Below are 23,007 nucleotides of genomic sequence, written 5' to 3'. Positions count from 1 at the left end.
GGGGGGTAAGACAGCATGTGCACATGTATACGCCTCTATGCTGGCTTGTATCTAGTAAGCATATTTATATTTATGTGCGTGCATTACAGCTCTATCTCTGCATGTGCCGAAGAGTCTTGCACTTGCCTAGCTGTTGCTGACACTGCAGTGTCCAGTGGCTCCCTGATCTTTCCAGTCAACCCAGTCTCCCTCCCTGCTCTCACTGTGCCAGAGGTGCCAGGAGAAGCAGGAAGGAAGAGAATTACTTACAGAAGCCAAACAGGCCAACAGCGGACCTCGTGAATCATGATGGTGCACCAGAAAGTGCCCTCTCTAATTATTCTAATTCTACGAAATTACTACTCTTAGAATGGACCGACCACTCCCATCGCAAGGTAATAATAGTAGAGGTGATGACACACAGAAACCTACATTCATCCTGAAAATCACAGTAAACAGAAACTAAACCTCAGGTGAGGGTTAGTGCCTTTCAATGAAAATGCAGTGACAAAGACTTTTCCCTGCAACGTGTGATGAAAAATACCTGGAAGAATTAAGCAGCATTTTTCTTTTTCTTTTTTTTTAGCTTTGATAGAAAAATATTCCTATTATTTTGGCATCCCTTGACAGGTGATGGAACCTGAAGAAACTACTCCAGGATTCAACTCAAAACAGACACAAATCATTGAAATGTTAAATACAGCCACGGGGCTTTGTCAAGAAACAAATGCCTTCATGATCAGTCTGTGCTTTCTTATGACTGATGATCAGGCAAACTGTTTGTGAAGAAAAAAGAGCGAGGCTTCTGTTATAGAAGTCAGGTTCACTTCTTACATAAAGTGCTGGTTTACATGACTCAGCTAAGATATTTTCCCATCTTTATTATGGTGTAATGTTTGTGTGTGTGTGTCTGAGTGAGTGGAATGTCTGTGTATTTATGAGTACACAACTGTGTGCATGCGTAGGTGTGTGTGTGTGTGTGTGTGTGTGTGTGTGCGTGCGTTCATGGATGACTGCGTTTAAACTGCCACCTCTCCTCATGTTGAACTTATGCCAATCCTTCCCTCACCTCATAGCTCCACTCAAACAAACCAATTAGCCAAACCCCAACATATTTTATTTGGGCAGGTGTGGAACGCAAAGCAATAAATAATGAAGTGCAGACTACAAATTTGTAATGGTGTGAGTTTGAATTTGGCTAACACCTTCTGTTACATGTCACCCAACTTCTCTCCTCCATATTTCCTGTCCTCCTTTATGTTCTATCCAATGAAGCAGAAATAGCATCGTATTGGGGTGTCAGACTCCGGTCCTCGAGGGCCGGTGTCCTGCAGGTTTTTGATCCTGACACAGTACCTGACAGCTAATGAGTCACACTCGGTCTCAAACCTTGTCTCACAGACCAGGTGTGGCTCATTAACGGCTGACAGATATCCACATCAATTCACAATCATGTGCAATCATGTGAAGAAAAAAACATTGATAACTGGCAGCATATTTAAGATAAATGTGATTTGAATTGACATGTTCAGCGTGTTGGGATTTATATCTGTAAAGTTTTATTCAAGAAGTATTGTTTTTTCCAAAAAGAACGCGGAATGTGCCAACACTTCCTGTTTTTGTCATGACATAAGCAGCATGTGACCTTTCAGAATATGATAATTCAAGGAACTTTGCTCAAATTTATAACAATGCAAAGGGAAATGGCCCATGGATGATAGAAAATAGAGCTACAATGAAGGAAATGACCCAAAACAGGGAAAACACCAGTAAGAGTTTTCTGTGACAAAATCAGCATTATCATTAGTACTGATTAGTATCATTATTATGATAAACAAGAAGTGCTCTACATTCTGCTTTGGTCTTATCAATATTCCCTGTGCTGGTTGTAAACAATGTTGACAATCACTGCTGTTTTCTGACTGTTTTGTTTTCTACAGTTATTGTTGCCGAGTCACAGAACGATAAAATGAGATAGCATCTCTTGGTGCCATTCTATCCTGGGAAATGCATGATAACTTATTCCAGTGACTCAGCACACAGCACCATTACCTACCATTAGAGTTTGACATAACTTTATTTAAACCTGCAGTAAATTACATTTACCTGCTTAAATAGACCATTAATGTCAGGATGGCATTCCTGGAAGATGGAGAACTGGCATGAGAGCGCTTTTGTCTTTCTGGGGAGAGCAGGGACAGCAAAACCAAATACAGCACCCATGAGTAAAATGGAAAAATGTGAGGTGGGCCTTGCATATGTGTGACCAAAATTGTACAATTTGTAATACAAAGTTATTAAGACATCAGGTTAAGATAGTGGTCAACTTAGTATGTATGATTCTCTATTGTATTTTTCCAAGAATCAGAGGGAAGCATCTTGTTATTGTTACTAAAAATACTATTATTACCAAATACGCCTTTAAATAATCCCAGTTTGGAGATTACAAATGTTAGACATGCCTTACTATGATTATTACAATGTCATTTTTTCTCCCTTGAGGCCCTGCTACTGCATCACTGTCTTCTTCCCTGTTGAAGTGATGTGTTGAGACTTGTTCAGAAATCTGATTATGCTGGAAGTCAGTTACCCCTCCAGCTGTAAATGTCAGTCATTGTTGTCTTGGTTAATATCATCATAATGTATTCTGGTATGTTATTTCCCTCAGCAGCCCTTTGGCAAAGGAGTTCTTCTGCTGCACTAAGCCCTCTGCACATGCCTCACTCTCTGGTTTCAACAAACAATGAGAATTAAATGAGTTGAAGACAAATAAAAATCAAATTCATTGCTTTAGGAGGCTAATAACTATGCACCAATCTAACTTTAGGTACCTACTGAACACGTTTCAAGTTTATGTGCCCATGGAAAGTCTAAACCCACCAAAAATACATAAAAAGCAGCTCGAAGAGACAAACTGCTGCCTTGACTAATGTAATCCATCATTTCAAACAACACATGTATTTTTTCCTAACATGATTTTATAAGTCCACAGTCTAAATCTAAAGTAGGTCCACTCTGCCAGAATTGAATGTGAAGAGATCATTGCCCGTATTTGCTTCCCACTCTGCCTTAAAGGCCTACACTGACTTTTTGGGAGTTTGGACCATTACCTTACCCAATATGTGATGAGAGGATTGGCACTGAAATCATGTCTGTGTCTACAGTAGATAGTTCTGTGGTGCACATGCTAACGGTTTAGCATACAGTATGTTGAGTAATCGTTGACGACTAGCATTATCCCAAAAGTGAGAAAATGAGAACTTGTAACTGCTCAAAGGCTGGATGGTTAGTTAATTTTAGTGATGTTCTAAACCTGCCAGGCTTGTTTAGGGGATTAGTAAAATAGAGATAAAATTGGAGAAAAAGAAGACACTTTCAAAGGCAGAACAATTCTTTTCCTCCAAGACTTTCCATGTAGCTTGCTTTGTTTACATAGGAAACGTTAGCTAGAAAGCTAAAGTTTTTTGCGCTGTTGGTTCATAATGGAGTTCACTAATCAATGAACATTGAGATTTTGTTTTCAGAAGTTATGAATCTACAGGCCAATATCAATTTTGGATTACTAAAATATTTGTCTTCATTCTTTGGATAATGCTAATCGCCTGGTTACTTAACGTAGTGTGTGCTAAAGCGTTAGCATGCGCACCGGACAGAACTACCTACTGGAGACACCTATGATTTTGGTACCAATCCTCTTGTTACAACTAAATTGATAGTGAAATGCGTAGTTCTATCTTGTATTAAGCCTGTTTGAAAGTGTTGTATTGTAATGTCAGCACTGTTGAATATGAAGTTCAACGTAACACCAAAAAAGAGTTGTGGCATTTCATATCACTATGACTTAGACCTTTGCCTACCATGTTTTTTGATCAGCAGACACTTTTACAGCTATCACCCCATCTCTCCGTCTACATCTCTCCGTCTACGTCAGTCACATTCATTGTCCTTGTCTGAGAATCACACACCTCCTAGCCAATGACGAACCAGTTCCACTCCCGTCCTCCCCTCCTCCTCATCCTCCCGCAGCCGCTCAACCTCCGTCCCCCTCTAAAATCTCCATTATCACCTCTCCATCACCATGGCACCCAACTCGTAGAGCTTGATTTTAGCGAGTTGGGTCATAGCAGGTCAACAAAACAGACACGTTTTCAGTGCCGGGTAGAAAAAGCTGTCCCTCTTTTTATCTCGACTCCACACTGGGGCTGCATTGTGTTTCTAAATGGCCTGGGAGAGGAGCCTGTTGTCAGTAAATCATCATCATCATCATCATCATCATCATCATCATCATCATCATCACTGCAGTTTTGTGTGTGATGGCAAACTTCAGGCATTCTGATGTTTACAATAATTAGTAGCTCAGCATTAGCTAGAAAAATGACTGTGACCATATGCAAACCCAGGGGGGAGGCAATCTAAAAATAATGCCTGCAGAAAATTTTACTCATTTGCCCCCATTTCTCATACAAACACATACAATCTGCTCCTAGTGTTTGTTGAAATCTGAATCAGATCCAATGTGTCACACAGTCTACACCTAAACTGTTTCTGGAAATTCAAGTTATGGAGACATTATAACCTGTTTCTGGTATTTGAGGCATCTTAGATTAACATTGCTGTTAGCTACTCACTGTCTAAACCTGATTTTTCCTGACATCAATGTAGCTGCATGATCTATTCCTGAAAATGTATGTACTGTATATGTGTGTTAATGTAGACAGTTCTCCTTCAGGACCAGTCTGTCAAGACACAGTTGATAAATCTTGTTTTGGTTCGCTATGTTGAAACCTTTAATGCGAGAATATGCATTTTACAAAAATTTGTTGCACTCTGTGCTTGTCAAAACCTATAACCACCAATCAGTGGTTGGCATGGCACCGAAAAGCATTGCATATCAATAGGGGCTATTTTTTTTCTCTTCACGTCAAGCTTTGACTCGTTAGGTAGTTATCTTCTGACTGAAAAAGCTAGCTCACATATGGCGCTAGACAACCAAAGGCAAATTACCCCTCTTTTGAAGAAGAAAATATAATCTCTCTCTATTTGTCTCCCCTATATCCACACACAAACACAGCATGCACACACACACACGCACATTCTCTCTTACACACAAACAAACAATCGCTCTAATACACACACACACACACACACACACACACACAGACAGACACACACTGACACACATGGCTGATTCGGGGCTGCTGTTCTGCCAGCAACATCATCACTCTCCTTCCCACCCTTGTCTCCATGGAGACGAGCTTCCAGAGAGCTGGCTGGTTCCAGACCGTTGTGAATCAGCAGACACTGAGGGGGGGGGGGGTGAGGGGGGTGAGGGGGGTGGGGAGGGTCTCTCAGTGTTCAAACAAGACTAAAAGAACGCTGTGAATGCCATGTTAGCCTGAGTCCTGACACTGAAGCGATCAAAGTGTCCAGTCATTCATGTAGAGGTGGAAAGGAACCAGGGATATTCTGATAAGACACCTGTGTTTGAGACTCAAGTGTAGTCGAGAGTAAACATACAGGTATATGGGCCCGCCTCTCTCTGTTTATATATAGTGTATCCATCTATAAGCCCGATTAATAGACATATAAATGAATGATGGGGTCAAAGTATACCCACCTCCTCACTTACCACTACACCATTCATTCAGCCAAGACCAAAAGGAGATTATTTTGATCTGATGGTGGTTTCGCCCAGTGTTCATTTCCAGTTGGATTAAAAGTAATTTCCCCCATCTCCCATCCACTCACCTAGGCTAGACAGCAACAAAAAAAGCAATGAACATTGTTTTTTTTATTTCCTGTGGCATTATGGATCTCCACTGAGGCACCGTGTGTGTTTTTAGTAACAGCATCCCTGCTCTCTATCCATCTTGCAACTCCACCTGATAAGCCTGGTGCCTTCTTTAAGATGTCTGACTATCGCTTGCTCTTTCTTTCCAAGCAGCTCTCGCTTGTTTGAGCTTATTTTCTTCATATATGTTCAATGCATTCCCTGAATTGCACTAATTGTATGAATTATATGCTATACAAATTATGTTTGATAGACTTGACTTATTGATTTTAGTCCCTAGTCTGTCTTTTACCCTTAGCATTTAGCTACTCCATCTTACACCTTTGCTCCGCACAAGCAATACATCTATTGAGATAAAAAGCTTACAGCAGTCCTCAGAGGAACAATAAGCAGTGTGACCCCTCCATTTGAGAGTCATAAACGGTCTAGCAGCAAGCCCTTTTCCCCTACTAGATCTGCAGTAGACACCACAGACTGCTGAGGTAGCTGCACACAGGAGCTGCAATGACTGGAATAGAACTGTGAGTGTATGAATTTTAGAAGGTGGACGCCCAATTAGCACTAATGAGGAAGAGTGATGGAGCAGAAAAAAGGTAGGGAAAGGTCATGAGTAGGCAGAGGGTTCGCTGAGTCCAGGAAACTTCTTACTGCCGTGTGTCAACGGTGCAGAAAGACAACCAGAATCAGCTGTAAGCCTCCATGATAAATGCCCTAACAGCTGGACACTTCCACAGTCAAGTCAATGTCGGAAGTGTTTAGTGAGGTCGGTTTTAGTACGGATGTAATGGGTCTGCTGGAGCGTGTGTGTGTGTGTGTGTGTGTGTGTGTGTGTACACTTTGCTTATGGAGCAATGGAAGAGAAAGCTTTCATCAGCTTAACACCTTCACCTTAAGCAGAAGTTTGAATCGGTACGCTGTGTTCGTCACATTTATAGATACATGCGCATGCACACCCACACACACACAGATGCGTAAAAATAAATACACCCACACACGAAACATGCATTCGTGCCATACCATGTGTGTGTACAATTACAGAGGAAGTGACCCTTGCTGTAGGTCAGAGGACAGGGGGAGATTCCTGGAAGTGTAACGAGTGCTATACGGGGGGGGAGAAAAGAGCAAGGTATAGTTTATAGAGGAAGGATAGGGCAGAGAAGGGCAGCGAGGGCTGTTTCCACTCCTGTCAACAGACACGCTTGTCATCCTGGACATTTAAGTTTTACTGTGTGTGAGTGTCTGCGTTGTGTCAGTGCTTTGAGTGTGTGTGCGAGAGAGAAGAGGAGGAGGGAGAGTGAGAGGGTGTAAAGGCCACGTTAGCTCATAAATTTAAAAGTTGTTGGCCTGGTGCTAAGTTATTGCTGAGGAATTCTCCTCAAAACCAATAATCTGTCTGTTTGTTTGTGTTCTCTTGTTTTGCTGTGGTCTTTTAACCTCTGGTAATGATGTTCAAAAAGTAAAGACTTTAATGTCAAGGGTTTCCCCCCTGTTTTTGGTTGGAGTTACTTATGGTTCACCTCAAGTGAAGCCGCTCTCTGTCATTTCAACACAAATCAAGGTGGTAATCATGTCATGACAGCCAAACGCTGCTTATGTGGTCCTGATGGTGGAGGGATAACCACGCTGCCAAAGCATTTGTACTTTGTAGATACAAGGACAGGCATACGCTTGGGGTCAGTGACAGCTGATGGTAAAGAATGATGCCTGTTTGTCTCACTGCTGCCTGTCAGTAATGTTGATTGAAGAGTTGGTTCTGTTTTCCAGATTAATGTTTTCCAGCACCTTGAGGGATTGTGGGTCGCTTATAATTGGGCTCAGGCAGGTTCAGACAGAGAGATGTCAAGGAACAAAAAGAAAGGAGAAAAGAAGACAAGGCAGGAAAAACAAGTTGCCCATCCACAAACAGTCATTATGGCTAGCAGATGAAAAACAGGTTCAACCAACCCTCAACTCCCAAGGTGAACTTAACCCAGCCCTAATGATTAAAGATGATTGCTCTCCTTTAGACATAATTGAGGCAAGCGCTGACTAAACAGACCTCGAGTGGCATGCAGGAGCCGGCGCACAATGGAAGTGAAATGCCAAAGCCCTGCATGGCCTGAAGGCACGGTACATTGTTGTGCCCCATTAGTTGTGAAGTTCCTGTGAAAATGACTAGGGGAAAACATCACTGGCCTTTTCTGCTCGCTCTCTGCCCAGAGAATAGGATGACGCTGGAGCAAATATTCCCACATGCCACGCACCATGCACCCAGACACACACACACACATACAACATGTAGGCAGACACACACACATGCACACACACAAACACAACAATAACCTGTGAATGTGAAAGGCATGGACAGACTGTAATTGTAAGAAGGAATCAAGCAAACAAATGATGTCATTATCTCTAAGCTAGCTTGGCTATTATTACCATATTAGTGGGAGTTGTTTGGCATTCTTGCTTTCCATAGCAATGCTCTCACTAAAACGGAAGAGAAAGAGACACCATTGTTCTGAATTTCTCTCATACATCTACATGACATTTTCACTATCAAACATGCGAGGTCACATTCAGACAGTCATTCAGCTGTTTTGGTATTTTTCTAACCTCCAAAACAGTGTCAGGAATACCTGGGCGTGCTTCTACACTGTAAACACAAGAAGGCAATCCCAGAGGGCACTCCCCCTGTGCTGTTAATGTATTTTTAAAGCCTTAGCTTACGGGAGGCATACAAATGATCATGCAGAAACATGACGAGAGCAGGAGGAAGGCTGTGATACGGGGTCCCCATGGCAACCACACAAAACGGCATGCACTCACCATGGCAACAGAGCTGGCAAGGGAATATAGTGGAGAGAGCGTTGGAGCTGGTGCTGGCCTCTGGCTGTTTGAACTGATACACAGTCACATGCCAGCAGCACATCATGGACAGCTAATTCACTCGCATTAATCTAACGACTGCTTGATTCCACTTTGGTGAATATATTGAAGCCTGGTTGTGTTGACTTGATAGATGCACATTTCAAAACATGAAGAAAGGGTGCTGTTGGAGTAGGTCCATGTTTGTAAAACCATTTGGCTATACTGCAGGATACACAATCATATGAATGCATGCTTGCACACACACACACACACGCACACACACACACACACCCTTATACTTCTATCCTGAGGGCCTTCCATTGCCTACACTCATTCCCAAACTCCTAACCTTAATCGTAAGCCTCACTACTACATGCCAAACCTAAAATCTAATTCTAATTTTAACCTAAACTCAAGTCCTAACCCTAAACTAACATTAACCTTAACCCTAACCTTAAACTAGCCCCCTAAAGAAGTGAGGACTGGCCAAAATGACCACACTTCGCAAAAACGTCGTAACTCTTCATTCTCACAAGCATAGAAGTACAAGAACATACACACACACACACACACACACACCGTTCTGGTCCTGTACAGTAGCAGTAAGTCATGATATAGGCCTTGGTTAATAGAGCCACGGACAGCTCTCCTGAAAAGACAAATAGCCAGACACCAACTGCTGATGCTTCAAGGCCACAGTCGGCTGTACTGTAAACGATAATGGTTTCCCTGCCCGACAAGGAGAAACCCCAACGACATACATCATCATTCTGCTGCTGCTGTTGATGCTCCTGGCTCAACAGAGGGATGTGCCGTTGCATGCTCACACGCAGGTATAAATATAATGACGTGTGCTTGCTCAACTCATATCCCTCAACCATTCAGCTATATTTCTGGGAAAACACAGTCACATCCTCTCACATCACTGCTCTTCTCTTGGAAGCTCTGAGTAAAAGCCTTGCTCTTATTTTAATTTAGTCTCTTTGGCGCTGCATGGGGAAGGAAGTCACAATGCATTTAAAGAGGAGGTTTATCCAAAGCCTTGCTCCCTATAGACACCTGTCAGGATAGATAATTTGCCCTAATTCTGAAATAAAATGAGCGGAAAGCCCGCTTCAGGTTCCAAAAATCAAAATCATTACCCCCAAACAAGACTTGATTAATGCTGCATATTAAGTAGCCATTTCACCAAAGAATCTTCCTAATGAGGTTGGTTGTCAGTGGCTTTTTTTTTTAATCATTGTCTTTAATTAAACACTGAACCATAAAGAGAAACACTGAGGAAAGACAGATATTAATCACTCCGGTTTAAGCTGCTTTTCAATTCAGCAGTCATTAAAAGTCGCACTGCTTGGCTGGGTTCGTCAGCTGAGGTAGGATGGAACTGTGTCACTGTGAACTCAGAAAACCTTTTGGGAAAAATAAAAATAATAAATTCATGTTTCTTGAGAGTCTATGGGAATTCATATGAAATTTCAGTGCAATATATGCTATACTTTTATCAATAAGCAAAACAACAGGCGGCTGTAAATGTCGTTTTGTCTTTTGCCATACAGGGAATAGTTGGCAAACCATATGCTTTTGAAATTCTTTGACATGAAGATGTGCATAATTTCTCTACATTGATATTCAGCCACCCTGGAGCGAGACTGTCTGCAAAAGCTGTCTGCTCAGTGGAATAATCTGAGTGGGTGGGTGTGGCAGAGGGCTAACTGGCAACAACACCACCACCGTCCTGACTCAACATCTCCATCTAGTGACAGAGGAGACTCAGCCTTTACAAAAGGATTTCACCTGTCGAAACCAACTGAGCGAGCATGCTCAGATAGTGTCAAAGGTTTTTGTCAGATCTGGTAGGATCACAGAATGGTTGCAAGATGCAGCTTATATTGTCTTTATACATTATTGAAAATGTTTATTTTTTCTAATGCCTACTACACTGTTGGGATACTGTAATACAATTATATTGAGTATGATACATGATTGTAGGATAAAATGATGACTCCATGACAGCACAAAATGTCACCGTCACTGTGCAGAAAAAAAAATTACAGATGAAGCCACCATAAAAGCCACTTTTACTGCATGTTTGCTGAACTACTGCTGTACTTTTGCTCCATGGTCTGGGAGACATAAGAGTTTTTACTTATATTATTATTCTTTTATTTTTATATATACCAATTGGCTTCTACTGTATAATGTTCAAAAAAGATATGTAGTAATAATACAGGATAAATGCTTGAAGGGATACTCCTACAATGGATACCACTGCATGGACTTAGGAGTAACACTAGGGTAAATCTGGGCAGTCTGCTATGGATCCTATCTAAAAGCCTGAACTGGATATGGAGATCTCTGACAAGGCCCTTGGAGAGGTCAGAGTAAGAAAAAGCAGACCTAAACACTGGCAAAAAGGTCCAGTTTTATCTGCACTTACTGGTTTCTGCCAGACTGATCCAACTGATACTACCAAGTCCTCTTACAAATAACAGACGTGCTGATATTACATTGAATATAGCATTACTCAGGCTTTGAAAATGTAATACTACAAGCACAAATTTAAACTCAAGTAGTTTTAACAAGCCTTGACTTTAAACTGGCTGTTTCATACCGTTATCAAATCATGCTACATTATACACAGTCTTACTTCCATTTTTAGGGCATTGCTCATACATTTCTCATCTATTTTGATTTAGCATATTGCCTTGAATAGAAATGAGCCCACAAGTCAAATCTCAGTACAAGAGTGCCATCATGTGTTGAAAAGCCGAACCACAAGAGGCTTCCCACTCGTAGGTGTGGTGATTCCCTGTAAACACGCAACGATGCCAGTAACACAATTCATATGATGATAACATCTAGTAGAATTCTACATAACATCCATCAGAATATACTTGTATTGTAATTTTGATCAAATTGTGGACTTAAAAATATATAGTTTTCAAAGTCCTGTAGGAAGTCCTGTAGATGACAGATAAAAATCAGATTTTGTTGCCATAACTAACAATTTATGTTACAACACAATCTTTGTGAATTCTTCTGTTTAATACTGGCTGCATCGGAAATCTGTAGGTAATAATCTTAACAGCCCTACTTCAGGCCTATAGGAGTTTGCATATTTTTCTTTGAATAATAGAGTTGGGTGGGTTAGTAACAGGGATTTATATTAATTTGAGCATCAGCTGCCATCCTCTTAATGAATTTTCTCCCACTGACAAAAAGAAAATTCATCCCTGTTAATCTCAGCACAAGACTGGAATTAGCGTTTTATATTCCCTAGCTATTTCCCCCCTCCCCAACAAAACTGTATAAGGTCTTTCAAAGCCTTCTATAAAATGGATTATTAGAAAGTAACTCCACTACGTAATTAACGTCACCCAAACGTTGGGATGATTCATGCCCTGTTGAAATCCTCGTTTTCTCAGCTCTCTTAAAATTATTTTTCTTCTCCAGAATGCTGAATTTGCGGTAGCTTTAATACAGTGGGTGCTGAGGATAGTACTGTTTATGTTCCATGAGAATTATATAGCCACAAACCAATGTAAACATTAAGACTTTAAGATTTTGTCATGTATGGATTCATGTCAAATTATTAACTAATTAAGGCAATGCAGTGTCTACCACCTGCAACATTTAATACAAAAATATTATAGACTTTTTGTTACTTGCCTTGAAAACCACATGCTTGTCATAATCAATATCCATTATATGAAGCATGAATATAATTTAGTCAGTAAGTTGGTTTATTCCACAGTTCAATCATGATTCACTACAGTTCATCAAAAGGTTGTCCATGCAGCGACTCCCTCATCAGGCGCATGTACTAATTGTAATCACTCTGTATAATACATACACACAAACGACGGACTCAACTCAGTGGTCATATATTATCAATATTATTATGCACAAAATATAAAACTAACATCTGTCTTTGACATCAATACATTGTGGCTGCACATATTACTTCTCTTGCACATAACTCTCATAAGTATTTTTATATATACAGAAAGTAGTTGCTGTACAGTGCACAGTCTCCATAAACTTCTGTTGTCCTGATATTGCATAATAAATATCATTTGACCTTTAAGACTTGGGATGATTGGGACGAGTGTGCTGGCAGAGAAAGGATTCAAACTCAGTTCAGATAGAATAAATAAAACCTTGAAGAGCGTGTGCATGTGTGAGAGCGTGGATGATGAATGAGACATGAAGGGTTGCTGTGTGAAACATGACCTTCTTGAAGGCTTACTAGGCCTGTTGTACATTAAAGTATCATGGTCATTAACAGAAGCAGTCACCCCTCTAACCCTGAGATAGCCCGCCTACCCTATTTCATCCCAAATAGCCCTGTCTCTGTCCCAGTCTCTGTAACTGACAATGTACTTGCAGAGTTACAAAGGGGTCGAACCAGTTAGCGTTCAAAAGATTTAGCTCCTAGCTGTTAGTTGGGCTAACTGCTTTGTGGACACGTCTTGTGCAGGAAGAGCTGTGGTTGAGCCCTGCCCCTTCCAGGAAACAACAACAGGAAGAAAAGCAGTGTAATGACATTGTGGTAAAGTACGTCATTGTCTTCATAGGTTCGCTGATTATCAATGCTGGAGTTGATGCTGGAGTTGTGGTTATGACCCCTGGAATAACACATAACCCTGCTACCTGCCTCTCCACCAGCATCTTGTGTTCCTCTTGTCCTTCCTATTGTCTTGATGAACAAAAATAAATACTTTCCTAGAGTGGATGGCATAAGGTCCTTCTATGAGAAAAGTCCTTCCCTATATCATATCCAATGCGATATGAAAACCTGAAGACTAATAAATATTATTCTCTTATTCACCATCTTCTTTATTGTGCAGCTTGTTCTTCATCTGTGCTCCACACGGTCCTCTCCATGTCTCTAATGAGTCATCAGTCATCACAGATGCTGGTTACATTGTAGCCATATAAGGAGTAGAAGCATAGCACATGACAGCGGGCTACATCAAATTGTATTTCATATAGGTATAAGTTGATGTCCATAAGGAGATGAGAGTATGGAATCTCAGCTGATTTCTGTGCTTCAGAGTCTGTTCTGTTCTTAGAGAAAAACCTCCCACTTTATATTCCCTCCTCTGGATTGAAGACTGTGACGCCATCAAGTTGTACTGGAAAGCTCTGACTTGTAGATTTGTCATAGGAGACCCTCAGAAATTTAGGGTCTAACTCATCTGCTCAGAGCAATGAGGCCTGCTTCACGCTACGATGCCCGCCTGAAAGCTATGCAAACTTCTTCCACTTTGTGCTTCACACCTATTGAGTAATCAACGTGCCAGCAGGCACAGTTCAGATCGGGTCAGCGTAACACTGGTCCAGTCAGTGGTACGCCCTTCAGATGTTCTGTACCAATACCGTTTGTCTTCTCTCCTTGTCTCCATCATTCATTGTCAATCTCTCTCTCCAACACTTTCTCTTTCTCTATGGTTTGCTCTCTGCTCCTCTTCTCTCTTTTTCTCTGTGTCTTCGTCTACCTCTCTGTTTTTCCTCACTGAGCTTTCAGTGTTGCAAGAGGAAGTTGGTCGCCATGTTGATGTCATTGTTCGAAGCTCTGAGGGCCTCTAGGGCATCAATCCTGGAGAAACCCATTTCCACCAACCTGGCAACCTGAGGGACAAAACGTATCAGTTAAGACACATCAGCCAACACAGCAGGCAGACAGATCATCACCTGGGAATGTTTAAGGGCGCCCACACATGACGAGCACAAGTAAGGCGTAGGTGGGCTTCCCGATACATCATCATGGAAGTATTCATGGTAGCAGGAAGGCAGGGGATATCAAAACACAAAACCATTGTTTCTAAACCACCGGTCCCAGATTGTTTTACATTTGTACAATGTACCTGAGCTTAGATCAAAAGAAAGCTTTGGCAACTGCTCTCATTACTCATCACAGAAGACGGATCATGTATCATAGTTTTGGAAACTCAGACGCACACAAGATAAGCTTCTCAACGTATACATCACATAAACCTGTAAACTGACTGGAAGCACTTTGAAAAGTTCAGCTGGGTCAAAGGTCAACTAATTTCAACTTTGAGCAGTGCGCTACACCAAAGGTACAGACTACTGCTCTTTCCACAGGAAAATACTGTCTCAGCCAACGCACAGTGGTTTTGAACTACCAGCGACAACAACTGCACTAGAGATAGAATAGCACACACATGCAACAGCACACATACACACACCCACCTGCTCTTCTGCGACAGGAGAGTTGTCCAATAGCGGCGGCTGTGGCTGAGGGGAGGGGTCTGTCTGAGCCTGGGGGCGTGGCTGTGCTGCGGGGCGGTTCTGCCCTCTGTGTCTCAGGGAGGGGAACAACCTGGCCCAGTCTAACAAACCAGCCTGAACAAACACAGACAAGGGGACAGAATCAAGTACGTTTTCACATGAGTTTGTGTGTATGTGTGTGTGTGTGTGTGTGTGTGTGCTCATGTGAGAGAGAAAACGTGTGTGTCTGCATCTGCTGAAGGTGACAAGCTACTGGCAAGGTGTAGTGATCGCTCTTACTGAATGCTATTAAAAAAAAACAATCAATACACATATCAATACAGTACAACTGCAACTTTACTATTTATGTCTCTTTTTTACTTATATTTCAGTGAAGATAAATTTGTGTGCGTGTATTTTCAATGCTATTTTGTGTATGAAATCTGGTCTTTTGTGAAATTTTCAATAAAGATAGAGCCCATTCAGAGTTTTAATTTTAAAATGACTCATTTATATGGATGGATATGTGTCTGTCTGTCTACCTGTGGCTGGTGTCTGGCGTTCCTCCTGGCCTCGTTGTATTGGGCCAGCAGCAGTTGTTGGTCCAGCACCTCCATCCTCTGCTGCCGCTGGATGTCCAGGGTGGCGCCCATCCCCAGGGGGGTCTCGGCACTGGGCTGGGGGCCTTGATGGACACATGAGTGAATAATGACATGGACAGACATAAAATAAACATTTCAAATAATAATGATTAATAGGTCAGTGGATCGATAAATAGAGGAAAACACTAGGTGAAAAAGAAAATTTGTTTTTTTTAAAGAGATCCCTCGTTCATTTTCCCCAAATTTTCAAGGGCAGAGTATTACATTACATTACATTACATGATGATTCTATGGGCATTATGTTTCTGACCCTTGCATTCCTTACTATCTGTTGCTCGCAATTCTGGTGATCAAGGAATTTAAGCTTATTCTAATGTTGTAAGTCACTCTGAATAAAAGTATTGGCTAAATACCTAAAATGTAAATGTATTATTCCTCTTCATTTAGACAGACAGAGAGCAGAAGGTTATAGATGTTGAGGGACCGCTGTATAGACTGCGACACTGGCCACTGTGGAAAACATCTGCACAGGATTTGTGCATGCGATTACTAATGGTTGGACTCACCTGAGAAGAGGGGCTCCAGAATATACCGTCCAATACGAGATAGCCAGGCCGGCATAAAGAGGAGCCGCTGCAACCGGAGGACATTAGAGTGGTACAGCGCGCCTGATATCTGAAAGGCACATTAAGAAGAACATGGGTATAGTACTACAAACTGAACTGTGTAGAGATCAGGGTTTGCAAGGACATCGTGCGCTGCATGGCTGAGCAGGACAACAAGGTCAGAATATATCCCGATATATTTAACGATACATCTCACATGCGTGATAAATGCAGACTAGAATTTAGCTACTCACCAGTCCACTGAGAGCTATGAGCCACATGAAGGTGCTGGAGGTCAGCAGCTGGAAAACAGCAGCAGGAGAGAGGAAGAAAGAAACAGACAGGATCAGAGGAGCGGCACAGCAAAACTACTCTCATATAAAAGACTGGGAGGGAGAGAGAGAGAGACGCATACATGCACACGCACACATCCATACACACAGACTTACCTGTAGTCCCACTATGTAGACCAGAGACTTGTTGGTGATGGGGATATGGCCCAGGATCTGAGTCACTGGCATCCTGGGGATTGACAGATAGAAAGGCACAAACAGAGAGAAGACTGGAGAGAGACTGGAAGGTGAGAGAGGGATGAGCCAAGAGAGCAGGGATGAAGGGGAAAGGGAGAAATACAGTGAAAACATTGATGAGTTCAAACTTCACAATGTGGACATGTGTTTTGTTACAGTGTGGTTAATACAAAGCTGTAAAAACATCAAGAGGTTAAGGGTGACTCTGCTATTCACTGTACATTAATTGTAATATTTCAGTGAAATCCTGGAAATTTCATTCTGTGTCCCAGATAATACTTTTTTATTTTGCCTTTTCAGAATTATCAATACTTCAATACTGCTAAAGTTATAGGTTGACATGCGCATGCTGAAAAATAAACCTGCTCTATTTAAGTGACATAGAGCTTTAATGTGATTTGCTTGAACAGATGATAAAAAGGTAAGTGGCCACTAAAGTGACAAAGCTATTCCTTGTTCAAACATCCTTTATAACATTGGCTGGGATCTGTGTGTAGCTGCTAGAGCGGCCAGGCTACTCACAGTCCTGCAGGCAGCTCCTCCAACTCGTAGTCAAACAGAAAGTGGACAGCCTGGGCCAGCAGGAAGTCCATGAGCGCAGACAGAAACCAGGTGCCCAATAGGAAGGACTGGAATAAATAAACAAATGTGCCATATGGGATGCTTGGAGCAATTTGAATTTAAGATATACAGTCTCCCTGCATGGCTTGAAAACTAATGTGAAATTTTTCAAACGTGGCGTCCGCACCAACTCTTGGTTTACGGGGCAAATATGTTAGTAACAACTGGTTCCTGTCAGATGAGACGGTTGCATGTCCTCTCCCAAGATAAACTGCTAAATTAAATTAAATTGTTACACAGGTGAACCTCATACCGATTGGGATTGTGAGTGGTGGTGATGATCACACTTTTGAGATAATACAGTTCAGAGGAGCTTAAAATTTTTATTGAGTTTGTAAAAGTACCTGGGGGGGAGGGGTGGCTTTAGCTAGAACTCTAGCCAGAATCTCAGAACCTCAGCACATGCCCAATGTATTGGTACAGTAGCAAACTGCAGTTCAGCAACATATTAAATCCATCCATCCAATATGTTTTTGGGAAATGTAGTTCAGCTGAGAACTTGCAATCCATCAGGCAGTCTTTTAATCCTCTATCTATCTATCTATCTATCTATCTATCTAGGGTTGTGCACTCACAGCAAACTTCCTGGTGCCAAACCTCCTCTCAAATATGCGGAAGTTGTAGATGAGCAGGCTGCTACAGAAGGTGTCCTTTAGGTCTAGACAGATCAGCCTGCCACACACCCACCTCCACACCTAGGGCACAGAGGAGAGCAGAGTTATACAAACACACACACCTAGGGCACAGGGAAAACAGGTATACAGTAAGACAGTCACACATACACCCACACACACCTAGGACACAGGTGAAGATAGCCCTGATTATGCCTTTTGGCAGTTTGTTTTCACCGACAAACATACTGCACATAATACGTAGATCACGCCTGAAGACCTTTTTCTGAACTGTTATGGTAATCTTATTTTTTGTCATATGTATAACCCACTATGCAGCACATATTTTCAATGAAAAAAGTTATTTTGTCTTCTTCTGCCAAAAAAAAAACCACAGTGCGAGTGGTGACAAGCAGTGCAAACCAGTTTTAAATGTTGAAATGTATCTGAAATAAGTGCTTTAAGTGGCATTCAGGTTGATGTGACATCCTCTCCAAGGAGAAAACCGTATGCATCAGCGGTAAGAGGACAGTTTCTCACTACGGAGGAGAGCATGACGCCAAAACTCACACTCACACGGACACATACACACTAGGGGTGTAACATAGGATAACTGCTGACATAGGGTGTTCGTGGGTCTCTCTCTCTCTCTCACACACTAACTGACTCACCTTTCTCTCTTTTTCTTACTTTGTCTCTGTTTCTATCTATGTGCCTCTCTCTCTCTCTCTCTCTCTCTCTCTCTCTCTCTCTCTCTCTCTCTCTCTCTCACACACACACACACACACACACACACACACACACACTTGCGGCCTACCTGGTGCTGCTGTGTGATAGCCTGCAGGTTGTATATGAAGAGTTCCTGGTACTGTGGCAGCAGGGTGAGCATCACAGTCAGCCCACTGAGCACCAGCAGGAGGCCTTTGGACAGAGGAGCCTTGTCTGTGAAGAACACAGCATAGTTTAGCAACAAAACTGACACAGTGTCGTCTTCTTTTGCTGGTAGTTAAGATGGTATGGATCTTAGCCTAGAGTTGTGTTTATGGAAGAGAGAATGAACAGGTTAATTTGTTTGTATGGGCGGGGCAGCCACATGACATCCTCAGCCATACGGATTTATACAGGTTAAAAAGTGTAACGTTACCGTTTTTAGAAACTACGACTATATCAGATGATGTAAATTTAGCTTATCCAAACGACGAAATGGCAGGGTAAAACTTCGGCTGTTAATCAACAAAACGAAACTGTACTGATAGATATTCCGTAATACTGCCCCGAGTAAATGAATGACAGTGCAATGCTAACATTAGTTAGCCAAGCTAGCTGCTACCGTTGCAGCTGACAGGAGAAGCGGTGAGAGGATTGCGATAGCCCCGCTGTGGTTTAACGGCGGATCCGGGATACTTACAGAGGCCTCGAGAGCCGGTGGTCGTAAACATGGTGTCTAGTTGAGTTAATGAAACGAAACAACGACCGTTTATCCCAAGGCACCAAGAAACTAACTCTAAAACACTGAGATAAAGTTGGAGAAAACATCCATGCTATCAGGAAAGAGAGACACAGGGGAAAGGGTTATCTCCTACAGTAGCCCGAAAAGCCCAAAAGTCACTCTTCCGCAATCTGCTGATGTTATTTAAAAAATCGACCTGTTGAGGGCGCTGTTCCTCTATTATAATTTACTCCGGAGGGCGACATGAGGACCGTGACATATTTACTGATGAGCTTACTTGTAAACAAACTGTTATTGTGTTTTGTTTAGGTTGATGTTTTAATAAACTAATTTATGTGAACTGTATGTGGAAATTTTTATCTCGAAAAAATAGAGAATTAAGAATGGCGCTTGATCACCTGCTTGTTACAACATGGAAATAAGTAGTAAAATATTAACAGCCTTTCTTGTTCTCTGTCATATCTTATTTTGCTATTTACAGTCATCCGTTTGGTAATCGTGAGATTACTTCTACTATTTCTAGTACTACAAATAATAATCATAATGTAGCCTAATATAATGACTTAATTTGTATAACACTTAAAACAGTTACAAAATGTTTTACAGGCAATACAACAATAATAAATAAAAGCCAGTAAAATAAACAATAAAAATATCAGACCAAAAATAGAAACAGGGTTGCAGAAATAAAAACAATAGGCAAACACAATGAGAAAAGTAGAATGAGAACTTGTAAAAACAAATTATATTCAAGTGTAAGAATGTGTGTTTGAGAGGAGATTATGGTCCCTGTACGTCAACAGGGAGGTCAGAGCAGGTCCTCCACATAACAGCACCCCTGCAGCTGGTAGGGATTTGGTGCCTTGCTCGCAGACACTTCAGCAGGGAGGATGTTTGCCAACACAAGCACCTGAACCGGGATCTTCCAGTTGAAAAGCAGTGTCCTCCTTACTCACTATGCCACCCTGCTGCCATCTTATCCGCCTCATGCAGGGCATTTCTAAGCCTACAGGCCCTGAAGCACAGGTCCAATCATCTTTGGTCTTTAGCCTACTGCTCCCTGACCATTTGCTTGGTGTGTTCTGTGTGTCCATGGGTAGGTTTTGCACACGAGCTGCAGACACTGAGCGTTCCGTGTCTTGAAGCCATGGGGTCAGCTTTCCGCAACAGTGGTAAAGGTGTTAATTATTCTTGGGGCCCTGAGCAGGATGTGGCCGCACAAAGTCCAGATTAATAGGGTTTTCTCATGGTCCTCTGGTCTTGTGCACCCAGTGTCATATCTTGTCAAGGCCCAGAATGCCTTGCAGAGGCCCTGCCTTCCCCTACAGTTCAGGCCGCTGGTTCTGTTCACCTAGAACAATACCTTCATGCCTGGATGAAATTCTATTCTGTGATTGCTCCTGAGCCAATTGATCCAATGCTTAAATTACATCCAAGTACATTTGAAAAGATATGGCGAACAGCTGTCTAATAGTGTTGCATTTCCTCATCATCCACAGATGCGGTAGCATGTTAGTTCCCATTGGTTAGTTCCCATCCATTAGGTCTATTTGGCTGCCTGTGGTCAGATGTGACTGCAAAGCAGGGCTCAGGAACAGCTTGCTAATTGTGTTTCAGACCTTCTTTGTCACTGATGTAGGAGTAAGGTCTAAAAAGGTTGCTTTGCCCCTGTTCTCAATCAAAGCTAATCAGATTAAACAGGGCAGAGATGTGTGTGTGTGTGTGTTTGTGTGCGTGTGTATGTGTGTGTGTGCTTACCAATAAAGAGACTCCAGATTTGGAGACAGCCTTGACTCCTGCTGTTTGCTTTGTTCATTAAGAGGAGATGAGCAGATGGTTTGCTGGTCTGTTGTGCAGTACACACATGCATGCACACACACACACACACACACACACACATGCAAATACACATACACACACATGCATACGCAGTCCTGTCACCTTAGCTTTATCCTCCATTTATCTTTTCCATTACACATCTCTCAGCAGGACAATGCTACTGGGTGAACGTGAGGGAAGCATGTGTGAGAAAGAGAAAGAGAAAGAGAGAGAGAGAGAGAGAGAGAGAGAGAGAAAGAGAGAGATGCAAGGGAGCGTGAAAGAGTAGGGCAGTGCTGAATGAAGTCACAAACCTTTTTAGTCAAGACTGCCTCTGAGGTGGTCATCTGAAAAGCTGATGACTCATTCACACGTTCATTTATGTGAATCATTCCTATTCACTCATCGGCCGCTCTGTATTCAGGCAGAACTGCTTGTAACAGAGGTATTGTTTCAGTCCGGCATCAAAGCTTATCTGCTTGTGTCCAGGAAGTGGCACATTGCACATCTTGACAGGACCGCATGAGAAGAATTTGGCCCTGCGCAACGATTTCTTTGGCACATCAAAAGGTTTCAGAGTGATGCGAAATTCAATATTAAGTCAATTTAATCTGAACTAGGACTTCAAAAAGCTTAATATTGCTTATCAATGAGCATCTTGAGCATGTGCTTCCTAGTAAGCTATTATCCGATAGTAGTATTTCTAAATAATCAATGTTCAATAGCATTTTTGGCTCATGTTTATAGGTTCGTCCTTTGGCTCTCTACCTCAAACAGTTTGGGAACCTCTGCTCTAGTCTTGCATGTCTCAAGCCACACACACTATGCTTTTACTGGTCCAGGAATATGTAGACTTGAATTTATGATGCTTTCAAATATCTTTCATATGTATGTATAAATAGTTAAAATTCATGATTACTAGTTTAGCTGTGCTTGATTTATAGTACTAGACATTTATACAGCCTCAAGTGAACACATCATTTGCAGGGCTTCGTTCCAAAATGCTAAATCTATCCATTTTCAGAAACAAACAAAACAAAAAAAACAACAAAACTTGGAATTCATCATTTTAATTAACTGACAATGTCAGTATAAGGTGTTAAAATAGCTAACCAATAAAGTTGCTTTTCCAAAATGCCATCAGCAATAAAGTTGTTTCAAAAGGTTCTCGTTTTTATGAAAATGCTTCACATCCTGTTTTCTTTTTCTTCTGACTAAGAATTTGTTTATAACTATATTTTCCATGTTTTCCCCTAAACTGTATCTCTCTGATTCTCACTACTGTCTCAATAAAGAAGCACAGTAATACTTGAGACGGTTTCTGACTCAAGTTTTACATTATGAGTCCCACGCCCTTCACTGTCCCGAGGGGGAACATGCTAAAAAGGAGTGTAGCAGACAGAGAGATAATGCTTCGTCAACATATTTCACTAAAGGACAGCTTAGAAGTGACCCCCCCCCCCCTTGCCCATTTTCTATCTCTCTCTGTCAATACTTACGTGTGTGTTTTTGGAAATGGAGCAGGAATCAATGCCACAATCCTCACTCTCACATATGTATAGACACGCACGCACATGGACACACACACATTCTCTCTCTCTCAAACACACACACACACACACACACCAAATATATCTCACAGGTTTATCACACAATGCAGAATAATATTGTTGGTCACAGAAAACAACAGACTATACATGTCATCTGTACAAAGAGATGGTTCCAATGTATTTTTTATCCTCATACAAAATAGAAATCAATAAAACCATCAAACAGACTCACACACTGCCACTGCCACAACTGAAAAAAAACAAAAAAACCCGAAAACAAAAAACCCCAATTAGATCGACAATGCATTGAGAAAATAGGTAGAAACAAAGAAAGAAACACTGAGACATTTTTAATAAAAAGGG

General features: G+C 41.7%; 1 protein-coding gene across 1 annotated transcript; it reads right to left on the bottom strand.

Moving 5' to 3' along the window:
• Positions 1–14,034: 14,034 nt before the first annotated feature.
• Positions 14,035–19,395, bottom strand: ubac2 (UBA domain containing 2). The gene is made up of 10 exons (XM_071911695.2): positions 19,235–19,395; positions 18,644–18,768; positions 17,791–17,910; positions 17,117–17,223; positions 16,514–16,637; positions 16,319–16,366; positions 16,026–16,134; positions 15,400–15,542; positions 14,840–14,992; positions 14,035–14,254 (listed from the first exon to the last, which is right to left on the bottom strand). The coding sequence occupies exons 1-10, from the start codon at positions 19,263–19,265 to the stop codon at positions 14,147–14,149; spliced, it is 1,068 nt and encodes a 355-aa protein (XP_071767796.2). The 5' UTR covers positions 19,266–19,395; the 3' UTR covers positions 14,035–14,146.
• Positions 19,396–23,007: the final 3,612 nt, after the last annotated feature.

This window comes from Centroberyx gerrardi, chromosome 15 (genome assembly GCF_048128805.1).
Source record: "Centroberyx gerrardi isolate f3 chromosome 15, fCenGer3.hap1.cur.20231027, whole genome shotgun sequence".
Lineage (NCBI taxonomy): Eukaryota > Metazoa > Chordata > Actinopteri > Beryciformes > Berycidae > Centroberyx > Centroberyx gerrardi.
This window is presented reverse-complemented; position numbering and strand designations above follow the sequence as displayed.

Coding starts and splice junctions, on each gene's coding strand:
- ubac2 (XM_071911695.2), bottom strand. CDS start 19,265: ATGTTTACGACCACCGGCTCTCGAGGCCTCT. Junction 17,224..17,790: donor TTGGCACCAGGAAGTTTGCT/GTGAGTGCACAA, acceptor TATTTATTCCAG/TCCTTCCTATTGGGCACCTG. Junction 14,255..14,839: donor CTCCTGTCGCAGAAGAGCAG/GTGGGTGTGTGT, acceptor TTTGTCCCTCAG/GTTGCCAGGTTGGTGGAAAT.